We start from the raw sequence: 12,039 nt of genomic DNA, 5'->3' as shown, positions 1-12,039 counted from the left end.
GCTGAGCTGACAGCTGGAGTTGAGCCAATCTGAAGCCAGAAGCGAGCCAGGAGTCTCTTTTGGGTTTCCCACCTAGGTGCAGGGTCCCAAGGCTTGGGGCCATCCTCAACTGCTTTCCCAGGCCACAAGCAGGGAGCTGGATGGCAAGTGGGGCTGCCGGGATTAGAACCAGCACCCATATGGGACCCAGCACATGCAAGGCGAGAACTTTAACTGCTAGGTTACTGTGCTGGACCCTATTATTATTATTTTATGATACAGTTCCATAGGCACTGGGGTTTCCATCATCCCCTACCCCCTAAACCTACCCCCACACTGACTTCCCCTGTATTATTATAATGGTATAGTTCTTCATAAGTAGCCCTAAGTCCGTTGTTGCAGGCATAGACAATGTCAGAGTCCAGCAGTTTCACTGGAAGTCCAGCTTTAGTCTGGAATAGAGATGCATACTGCATTGTATCCTCACATCTGGCTATGATAGTCTCCATTACACAGCTACTATACACCCCCTTAAATGAAAAGCCACAAAACAAAATCAGCAACAGGAAGAAAAACTAGAAATTTGCAATGCCATGAAGGATTTCGCTTCTTAAAAATTAGAACCAGGAATGCCAATGACTTCTAAGTGTATGGAGATGGGGGGTACTGAAATCATCCTGAAAAACCGGGGCATCTCCCTACAGTGGCTGCTTCACCCTCCTCAGGGAAAACATTCAGAAACAGAGGTGCTTGAAAGCTGTGCCCACATGCCTGGAAGGATAAGTATAACCCTTTCTGAGACACTGTGGTGCGGAGGGGAGATGTTGAAAGATCCCAGCCTGAAGGCTGAGAGTTGGGGTTGGGGAGGTGCTAAGGTCAGTGTTTGGGGTTAGAGGTTAGCCCCAACATGCCACAAGTCCCCAGAGGGCGGTTCTGTTTGTTACTCACCCTGGGAAGAAAGGAAGATGCTTGGCCGGACACACAGAAAGGAGTGAGAGGGCTGTGGGTCCCGTCCGTGGAGAAGTCCCGATCAGTTCAGGGTAATGGCTGTGAAGTGTCTGACTACATGATATGTGCTTGTTTTTTGCTATGTGGGTTTGGTTTTATTTGTTTATTATGTTCTTTTATTTGAGTCTATAGGGCGCCCTGTGGAGGCCAAATCACTTAAACGGGCGTCTATGCAACCAGGAGAAAGCAGCCCCCTGTTTCCCCCAAGGGGAACCAAGATCCTGTGGGATCTGGCATCTCCTGACCCCAAAAGTGGAAGAAGGAGTGGGATTGTCAACATTTTTATCTCACCTCCAGAGCAGTACTTGGATTTCTGGGTTTTGTTATATATATATATATATATATGTCAAATCAACTTTTAAGTCATTTAAAATACACTTTTTAGATACTTCGTTTTCTTAATAATTTTTTTCTTTTTCTTAAAATTTATTTGAAAGGCAGGATTATAGGGAGAAGAGAAAGACAGAGAGAAATCTTCCATCCACTGGTTTACTGCCCAAATGACCACAACAGCCAGAACTTAGATGATCTAAAGTCAGGAGCCTGGAGCTTCCTCCAGTTTCCCATGTGGGTACAAGGCCCCAAGGAGCTGGATGGGAAGTGGAGCAGCCGGGACGTGAACCAGCACCCATATAGGATGCTGATACCACAGGTGGAAGCCCAGCCCGATGGAGCTAACCCTCTAAGGGTTAATTTATAATATCTTTGATTATTCTTTTTCCCAGTTTTAGTAATGACTGGGAAGTCAGGAATACCATTTTAATTCCTTTTTGTAAAGTGATAATATAAATAAGTTTTAGTGTTTAAATATTATTTATTTATTTATTTATTTATTTATTTATTTATTTATTTATTTATTTATTTGAAAAGACAGAGTTGAGGTGGGGGAGGGAGGGGAGAGAGTGTTTGAGAGATCTTCCATCTACTGGTTCATTTCCCAAATGGCTGCAATGATTCCGTGTGGTCCAGACCAAAGACAGGAGCAAGGTACTCCATCCACATCCGTCACATGGGTGACAGGAACCCAAGCACTCGAGCCACCTTCTGCTGACTTTCCAGGTGGACAACACTGCCTTCTACCATTTTATTCCTGAAAAGATATAATTTTAATTTTTAAAAAAGATTTACTTATGTATTTAAAATGCGAAATGCAAGTGGGGGGCATGGAGAGATGGAAAGATCTTCCATCCCCTGGTTCACTCTCCAAATGGTCACCACAGGCTGGAGTGGGATCCTGTCCAAAGCCAGAAGTCAGGATCTACATCAGGGTCTCCCACATGGGTGACAGGGGTCTGAGCACTTGGACCATTCCCAAGTGCTCAACAGGAGCTGGATGGGAAAGGAAGCTACAGGGAGTCAAACCATCAGTGCACTGTGGCATGCCAGCGTTGCAGGTGGCAGCTTATCTCAGGGTGCCACATGGCCAGCCTCAGGATATTATTTTTAACTATCTAAATATAGGGCTAACTCACTGATAAGGCATGTAAAAACACAGAAAGGAAATGTAGTTTGGGCACTGAGATTTGTTGGACTATGAGATAAGAGAAACGATGTGAAAAGAGCCCAAGCCTAGAGTTTGAGACCTGGCTTTCAGATCTGCTTCTGCCACTTAACCCCGTGTGCTCTGGGCAGTCTCTGTTGGCCACATCCTCATCCCAAACGTCCTCACTCATCCTCCCAGGGCTTGACAAATCCCCAGCCAGCCTCTCCAGGTATTGCCAGTGCACTGGGAAAGTTTGTCACTGGGTTGTTGAACTTGTTTCTTGAAGTGCAAGGAGCAGTTTTTTCGCTCTGGTTCTCTTGCTCTCAGTTCTGTCATTGGAAGCCCAGTGACTCCGTGTCACCTGGGACATGGTGGGGAGGAGGGGAATGTAAATCTTGTCTCAGGCAGTGTTTGGTTTAAGGGTTCCCATCCAAAGAGGGGTTTCTCTCCCACCATCATCACCATCTGTTGGCTGCCTTCCCTGCCACCTGCCATGTCTTGACCAGTCTCCGTTTAATTTCCATCCCCATCTCCATAGAAGGGAAAACCATCTTCTACTCCCTGCCCTCCTGTTGCCTAAATAGCCACCTTTTTGTTTGTTTGTTTGTTTGTTTAGTTCAATCACTTATTTTTCTGTTGATCCAAGTGAACAATTCAGGATCAAGATTCTTACAGGTGAATATGGGAAACTTGTGTCCAAATAATACATTTTTATTATCTCAAATGACATCTGTATCATTTTCCTCTTTCAGAAGATAATATCTTACTAATTTCTTTCTCGCTTGAATATGCAGATGTCATTTCATGGTCCTTCACATTCGGGTGAGTTTTGGATGTATGTGGAATTGCTCCACCTCACACAGATTCGGTTCCTTTATTTTTTCAAATCAGAACCTGGGCCAAGCCCTTGTCCACAGGTGCTGGTTACATCCCCAGTCTTGGCAGTTTCCATTCTTGTCTTCCCTGGGATTGCTCAGGAGTATCACAGTAGCTGGACCAGCCCAAGCAGCCAGGAGAACAGCTCTTAGAGCTTTAATACCTATGATGCCATGTGTTACAGACTGTCCAAAGCCAATGAAGTTATTTCTGATTGTCAGGTGCACACCAAACCTGATGCTGGAAGCCTCCCCTGCCATACCCCAGCTGGCTTATAGTCTGAGAAGTAATTCTACCACACATGCAGGCACATACTAGCAGGCCAGCAAAGTGGTCGTTGTATTGTCATGCCTGAGACATCTCAGTTGTCCTTCTGATATGGAAGCTTTGCTGACAACAGGTGCAGCAACTGACAGAATAGAATGTGGGACCCAAGAGATACTTGGAACTCATAGCCAAAGGCTGACTGGTGGGGAGGGGAGGGGTGTTGTGGTACACAGCAAGGCCAGCCACTGCTTGAACTACTTGCCTCCCAAGACAGAGGGCCTGCTTTGAATCCAGCTTTCCACCAGTCCACACCATAGGAGGCAGCCATTGTTGGCCTGAGTACTTGGGTCTCTGCCAATCATGTAGGAGACCCAAATGGAGTCCCCTGGGCTCTTGGCTTCAGCGTGGCCCAACCCTGGCTATTAAAGACATCTAAGGAGTGAACCAACGAATGGAAAATCTCAATAGCATTCTCTCTCTCTCTCTTCCCCTCTCCACAGCACCCCACTCCCACCCCATCTATTGCTCTTTCAAATAAATAAAAATAGATGAAACACTTACAGGTAATTCTAAAAAGCAATGAAATGAGATTGGGCATCTGGGCTCACAGTTTCTCATTCCTCTTGTCTGAGAGTACAGATGCCTGGGTACCATGTTCAGTTTATCTTTTCCACCAATACGAAAGACCCTGCAGCATCCACTTAGGAGAGCATAATGGTTGTCCTCCAGCAGCCGTTTCTAGAGCAGCAACATTGGATACGGGGTCTTTCCATGCTTAAGAAGCATGCCTGGGGTGCACATTACTGCTCTCCCAAAGTCAGCTATGTCTTGGGGGGCATGTGAAACCCAGTGCATGTGCTTCCGTGTGTGGCACCGTCCTTCCTAAATTACTCTTAAGTAGATGACAGGCGACAGAGCCTCCTACTCCCAATTTTCCCCCCTGAACTCCCAGCTCAAGGCCTTGGTTGTCCTTAAGCCCTGCTCCTCGCCACTTGCTGCACCCCTTAGCCAGCACAGCGCCCCCTACGCCAAGGACTATGCATGTGCAAGGCCCAGCACACCTGTCCTCCCAGTGTCTCTTGAAGGGACCACTTTGTGGATCTGGCCCCAGGGAGCCCGCACTCCTCCACCAAGACCACTCTTACGCAGCGCTTCCAGGACGACAAATCCCAGATGTCCCAGAACTCAGAAGTTCTTGTCCCTCCCTCTCACCTCTGTCCTTGGGGCCCCGGCTGATTCCCCCACCAGTGGTACTGCCTCCTCGCAGCGCCTCCTGGTTCTCCTGTGGCCATCAGAGAATGCTCCTTGTCATGTGCCCAGGCCTGGGCAGGAGGCCAGCCTGACTAGTCTGTTTTTCCTGAAGTCCTGGTCTGGGTCCTCTGCAGAGTAGAGAGCCTGTTAGGGGTTGGTTGGGGTTGGTTTCTGGGCTCAGGCTAATCTCAGGATCAGGCAGAGATCAGCAAACAGAACCCAAAGTCCCTGCTTGGAGGGAGAGTGGTAGAGGAGAGTGGAGAGTTTGATGAACAGGGGAGGGGCCCTTGGGAGCTGTAGGCTCTTTTCTTTTTAAGATTTATTAATTTTTATTGGAAAGGAAGATTTACAGAGAAAAGGAGAGACAGAGAGAGAGAGAGAGTTTCATTTGCTGATTTGCTCCCCAAATGGCTGAAACATCCAAAGCTGAGCCAATCTGAAGCCAGAAGTCAGGAGCCTCTTTTGGGTCTCCCTTGTGGGAGCAAGTCCCAAGGCTTTGAGCCAGCCTCCACAGCTTTCCCAGGCCACAAGCAGAGAGCTGGACAGAAAGTGGAGCAGCTGGGATTAGAACCAGCACCCTATGGGATGCTGGTGCTTGCAGGTGGAGGATTAGCCAATTGGGCCACTGCACCAGCCCCAGACTCTGATATTTTCCTTAAGGGGATCCTTAGGTTCATGGGTTATATTTCATTCGCCTTTATTTGTTACATTTATCTTAGGAGTCTTTGATTGGTTTCAAACATACTTGAAAATCTGTTGCTGCTGCTGCTGCTGTTGTTGTTTAAATATATGATACCTGCCCAAATGCTTTGGGGAACAAGCTGGGCTGTGAACAGGTAGATGTGGCACCGCTTACAACAGCATTCTTCCTCTGATGTTTCCTCTCCCCAGCACCTGGTCAACATTTCCAATGAAGACACCCATATTCATATCTTACCTCCGCAGACCAAGTACTTCCAGATCAGCTATGTGAAGAAGGTGAGTGCCGTGGGAGTGGTGGTGGAGGGAGTGTCCTCCACTCTTGTCCCAGGCCCCTTGACCAGGTGGTGGGCTTCTGTGTCTCAGGCCTGGGTTCACACACACACACACACACACACACACAGTGCTGCTGCCTGCCTGCTCTGGAGTTCCTCCCAAGAACAGTACCCCCCACCCCCCGCATGTCTTTCAGAACCACCACATTGTCCCTGGCTTGTCGCTCATGGTCACCATTATGTTTTCTCCAGATGAGTGGCGTTACTATTACGACTGCGTCCGCATTCACTGTAAGGTCTGTACATTTCTGCAAGTTATTTTATTTTTATTTTAATGACAGGCCAGGGTGGAAGGAGGAGAGATGGAATGAGCACAGATTGTTTTCTCAACCCAGTGCCTGGTGGCCCCAGGTCAGCAGGCGGACAGCAGGGAAGCTTGTGGCCTGGTGACATGGGTCCCAGTTGGGAAAGTGTTCAACTGCCAAGAACCTGAGCAAGGTCAAGAAATGCCCTTGGCTGCGGGTTCCCCACTGCCCTGTGCCTAAAGCCTCCATTGCCACGCGTGGTTGAGAGCTGATGAAGGCTTTGCTAAATAATGTGTTGCTCTAGATACAGGGACATAGTATGATTAACTACACTGGGGACTGCCCCAATTGATGTGTTGGGGGTGTCCACAGAGGCAGCTCCCGCTAGGGCAGGGGAGACCCTCGTGGCCTGACCTAGGGCACTATGCAATTGAGCTTTCAAGAACCTTTTCAAGCTCAACTGATTTTACCTGTTGTCAGCCCTCCGAAGACTGTCACCTGTAACCCCCACCCCATCCCCACCCCTCTGCTCCACATTCTAGGCCCAATCTTGTCCCCTCGAGAACCCTTAAGGTTAACCAAATTCCTCAAATTTCACAACTAGAATGAGAGGGCATACGTTTGGCCTAATGGTTGAGATGTCAGATAGTGCGTCAGCCTTTGTGTTGCGGTCCCACACTTGCGACCCCTCCCTCCTGTATCAGAAGGCCTGAGAGCCAGGCTCACCTCCACATTCCAGCCCAGCTTCCTGTGCTGCTTGTGCCTGGGAGGCAGCAGGTAACGGCTCAAGGACCCGAGTCCCTGCCACCCACATGGGAGACCTGGGGGACGGAGTTCCTGGCTCCTGGCTTCAGTCTAGCAAAGCCCTGGCTCTTGTGGACATTCGGGAGTGACCCATTAGGAGCAAGATCTGATAGATCTGATTCATTCTCTCTCTCTCTCTGCCGCTCTTTCAAATGAATAAAAATTAAAAGAAAATGAGAATAAGAGTGAGATAGACAGGGCGATGCCAGCAAGAATGCCTGCACCCCATATTGGATCCCTGAGCTTGAGTCTCAGTTTTAGTTCTTGATTGCAGTTTACCATAAGGCAGACCTTGGGAGCCAGGGTTGATGGTTCAAGTTATCAAATTCCTGACACCCACGTGGGTGATGTGGATTGAATTCCTGGCTCCTGGCTTCAGCCCAACCCAGCCCTGCCTGTTGCGTTGGGCATCTGTGGAGTGAATCAATAGTTGGAAGATTCTCACATGCACACGTGCTGTCTCTCCATTCCTCTCTCACTGTTTCATTCTCCCTGTTATTCTCCTGTTCTTTTAGAAAAGATTCATTTATTTTGATTGGAAAGGCAGATATACAGAGAGGAAGATCTTCCATCCCATGGTTCATTCCTCAAGCAACCGCAAAGGCTGGAGCTGAGCTGATCCGAAGCCAGGAGTCCGGAGCTTCATTTGGGTCTCCCACACGGGTGCAGGGTCCCAAGGCTTTGGGCCGTCCTCGACTGCCTTCCCAGGCTACAGGGAGCTGATGGGAAGTGGGGCTGCCAGGATTAAAACCTGCATCCATATGGGATCCTTGGTACATTCAAGGCAAGGACCTTAGCTGCTAGGCTATCGCGCCGGATACTCTCTTATTATTCTTTTTGCTCTCTCTGTCATTTGTGCCTCTCAAATAAATATTTTTTTCTTAAGAAAAAGTTCAAGGATAGAGATTAGGTTAATAATTAAGGCACCTACAAGTTCATCTTTAGAGATTATGGACTTCAGAAGGTTAAACTTGATTTTTTTTTGTCTCATTAATTTCAGGGAGATGACACTTTGCTTGTTCCCATCCATGCCTATCCTATCATGAACTCACTGGACTTTCCCAAATTCATAAATTTATCCAATGTTCTGCTGGGTGAAAGGTGAGTTGCCAAAACAAATCAGCAAAAAATGTCATAAACACTTGACAATTTGAGAGAGAAGCACGTATGTAAACATTTAGACTTGGCAATTACCCTAATGGAAGTTTATCTTTCCACCTGGATTAGCCAAGACTTGGCATTGAAAAAAGCAAACAAACCCATGTCAAAACTTTGGAGGCAGGCAGGTGTTATGGCGCAGTAAATCAAGCCTCATCTTGTGGAGACACCCACATTCCTACACCACGGTACCTGGATCCAGTGTCGGTTAGTTCTCAATTCCAATCCAGCTTTCTGCTCGTGTGCCTGGGAGGCAGCAGATGAGCAGATGATGGCCTAAGGACTTGGATCCCTGCTGTCTGTGTAGGACCCGTTTGGAGTCTCTGGCTCCTGGCTTCAGCCTGGCTCGGCTGTGGCTGCTGTAGGCTTTCAGGAGACGTGAGCCAGCAGGTGCAGAATTGCTGTCTGTGACTGCTTCCTTCTGTATTTCACTCTCCCTTTTTAAAATAAAATTATTTACTTATTTATTTGTGTTGGAAATGTAGATTTACAGAGGGAAGGAGAGACAGAAAGATCTTCCATCCGCTTGTTCATTCCTCACTTGGCCACAACGATCAGAGCTGAGCCTATCTGAAATCAGGAGCCAGGAGCTTCTTCCAGATCTCTCATGCTGTTTCAGGGTCCTAAGGCTTTGGGCCATCTTCTACTACTTTCCCAGGCCACAACCAGCAGCTGGATGGGAAGTAGAGCAGCCAGGACATATAGGATCCCAGTGCATGCAAGACAAGGTTTTAGCCACTGAACCATCGTGGCAGGCCCTCTATTTTTCCAAGAAACATTTTGATATCATAAGCAGGTAAAAGAATTGTAAGGAAGAATCATTTGACTGAGGAGGTATGATCTTCAGTCATGGCTCATTCTGTGAGTTTCCATCAGTTGCAGGAATTGAATTTGCTGCATGTTTTCGTTCTGGTTGCCCCATATTTGGTTTCTGGTCCACAGCCTCCCTCCCCTTCAGGGGGCAGGAAGCTTCTGGAAGCTGTGTAGTGTGGCATTGGGAGTGAATGGAAGAACAGCAGGGGTTGCAGAGGCCAGGCATACTCAGATCAACCCAGGATTGAGTCTTATGGCATCTACCTGGATCCCAGCACCCAGTCTGTTTTTGAAAGGATGACAAAGTCAACAGAAACTCACTACGGGAGCTGAATGGCAGCCTCTTCCCATCCCTCTGTGCTTGTTGGGAAATGGCAAATGATTCCAGATGTAGTTTACTATATGCCTTGATCTTTCTATAAGTTAACTCATCAGATGTCTACTGCCAGACCCTATTCCCAGAGGTACAAAGAATGTGGATGCTGAACAGCTAGATATGGACATATAGCTGCCATGCCAGTTGTCACAGTATTGAAATATTTCTTTGCCTGCTGGACAGTACAGATGATGCTGAATCTCCCAGACCTCCAACCCACTTGCCCATCCTCCCATCCCCCACGCCTCCCCCACCCCACCTCTCAGTAACTTCAGTAGGTAAGCAGTGAATACCTGGCCATCTGGGAGCTGACAGGGCATCTTCTGTCCACTCTGATTGAACGCTGCCTGTAAGGTGCACGCTGATGGACGTTGTGAACGTTACCCAGGACAAAAAGCATAACCAGGCAGATTCTGGTTCAAATGTGGTCCATGCCTAGCAGGTGAAGCAGAACCATTGAGTAATTTCTCTGATTCACTTCTATGTATTTATGCAAGATATAGAAAGATAAAGACAGACAGAAATCTTCCAGCTGGTTTGCTCCCAAAGTGCCCACCACAGCTGCAACTAGGCTGGTGTGATGCCAGAATCTAGTAACTCGGTCTGGGTCTCCTATGTGCGTGTCAGGAACTCATCAGCTTGAGCCACCACCACTGCCTCCCAGGAGGGCTGCAGCCATTAAGGCGCTGAATTCCTTTTTCAGAGCCTAGAGTTGAACCCCAATATTCTGATCTGGGTTTCTGCTCATTTCTGGGACTTTGATCTGTTTAAGGGCTGGCAGATGCTAGATGCATCTTTGCCCCCCAAAAGGACTGGCAAAGACCAGGAGCTCCTACAGCAAAAACAGGAGCAGGTGAGGTGCAGGAGGGACTGAGTAGGAACATTCAAGGTGCTAATGGCCAGGCGCTTGGGTCAGCAAGAGGGACATCTACACCCTTCTGATGGTGGTGGAGCTGACAGAGTGACACGGCTGTTTCTTGGGTGCAGCTGACGTGGGAGTCTCTTTGCCCAGCAGCACACCTTCCTGCTGAGTTTCTGACTCATGACCTCTGCTAGCTGTCGCTTTTAAACAACTCTTTAAAAACTTTGAACAGAGAATAACAACTTGTGTAGTTTAAAGAATAATAACCGTGACTACTGGGATTAAGGCGTAACACGAGACTGGCTCTGCAGTTCTTTCCCAGTCACCCTCCTGAATCTTGTCGTCCTCATTCCCTGTGCGTACCTTAACGGTTTGGAAACATAGATGTGCGTCCTGAAGTAGTACACCATTTAGATTTGCCAGGTCCCATTCTTTGTAAACTCATTCTACATGAAGGTTCTGTTGTTGATTGCTTTTTTAATTACTATTTTTTAAAACTTCACCAATAGATGTTTGTGGCCCATCCTTGCTAATGCAGGTAGCTTTGGCTTGCTCGCATGTGTGTCCACCGGAAGGACATGTCCCAGTTCTTTATCTACTGCTGATGGACCTATGGGTTGTCTCCACTATCTTTTCTGATTCTTTTAAAAACTTGTTTATGCTCATTTTATTCGAAAGGCAGAAGGGGGAGAAAGAGAAAGATCCTCCGTCCCCTAGTTCACTCCCCAGAAACTCCTGGTTGACCAGGAGCTGAGGCTCAGTCTGGGTCTCCCATCTGAGTAGCATACATCCAAGCACTTAAGCCAGCACACCTGCTGCTTTATAATACAAACATCAGTCTCTGCTCTGAGACAAAAACTTCCCACCTCCCCAGGGGCCTCCCTCTGACTGCTTTGTGTAAAAAATCCTTTTTCTGTACTCAGAATGAAACTTGTGGCTGAATAGTTTATTAACTGAGTTACTGTGTATAATGCGTGTGTGCGTATGTATCTGAGTGTGTACATGAGTGTTTGCATTGACATGTGTGAGTGCATGCATAAGTTGCATGGAAGTGTGGATGCATGTGTGCACACATTTGTGTGCATACATGTGCATATATGTGCATGTGTATGTGTAAATGTGTTCACGTATGAATATGTGCGTGTTGTGTGCATGTTTGAGCATATGCATGTGTGTACACACTGAAGATGTAGTTTTCAAAATTGCCAAAACCTTATAAGATGAATTACCATCTTCCCCATTTCTAAGGTTTACAGGCCCACAGTGTTCGTGTATGTTGTTGTACAACCAATCTCCAGAATTTTTTTCATTTTGCAAAACTTAAAACTCCACATCCAATAAATAATGCTCGACTCCCCCCTCCTGCAAACCCCTGTCCTCCACCTTTCTTACTCCTGTTTGCTATGGATTTAACTCTGCTCTGTGTCTCAGATTAGTGAACTCCTACAGGACTTGTCTTTATCTGGCTGGCATATTTCACGTAACTGAGTAATGTCCACAAGGATGTATGTTGTATGTTCATGTGTGTGTCCAAATGTGTATTTTTGAGCTGAATTACATTGCACTGTCTGGAGCACATTTTGCTTCTCCGTGCATCTGTTGACGGGTTGTTTCTGCCCTTTGGCTCTTGTGACTGATGCTGTTGTGAGCACAGCTGTGCTAGTATTTCATTGAGACTTCACTGTCCAGAGGTGGAATTGCTGCATCATTTGGGAATTCAACCTGAGGTCTGTGAGGAACGGATCTACTGCTTTCCCTAGTGCCTGCACACTTCCACATCCAGCCTGCCAAGGCACAAGAGTCCCACGTTGTCCACATCCTCGCAACTGGGGTGCTTTCTGTGCATCTGTAGGGAGCTGGCACATGCCTGTTGTTTTGCTGTC

At 47.4% G+C, this 12,039-nt stretch overlaps 1 protein-coding gene across 3 annotated transcripts in view; it reads left to right on the top strand.

Annotated features, from left to right (window-relative positions):
• Positions 1–12,039, top strand: part of CFAP221 (cilia and flagella associated protein 221) — a 71,947-nt gene that overhangs the window by 12,258 nt on the left and 47,650 nt on the right. For all 3 annotated transcript variants that reach the window (XM_058664394.1, XM_058664396.1, XM_058664395.1), the window contains 3 exons: positions 5,756–5,842; positions 6,036–6,134; positions 7,948–8,048. In XM_058664394.1, the coding sequence (XP_058520377.1) occupies positions 5,756–5,842; positions 6,036–6,134; positions 7,948–8,048 (287 nt within the window). The remainder of the gene's footprint in view (positions 1–5,755; positions 5,843–6,035; positions 6,135–7,947; positions 8,049–12,039) is intronic.

The sequence above is a fragment of the Ochotona princeps genome, chromosome 5, assembly GCF_030435755.1.
Source record: "Ochotona princeps isolate mOchPri1 chromosome 5, mOchPri1.hap1, whole genome shotgun sequence".
NCBI classification, from domain to species: Eukaryota; Metazoa; Chordata; class Mammalia; order Lagomorpha; family Ochotonidae; genus Ochotona; species Ochotona princeps.
Note: the sequence above shows the minus strand (reverse complement) of the source record. Positions and strands in the feature narration are given on the sequence as shown.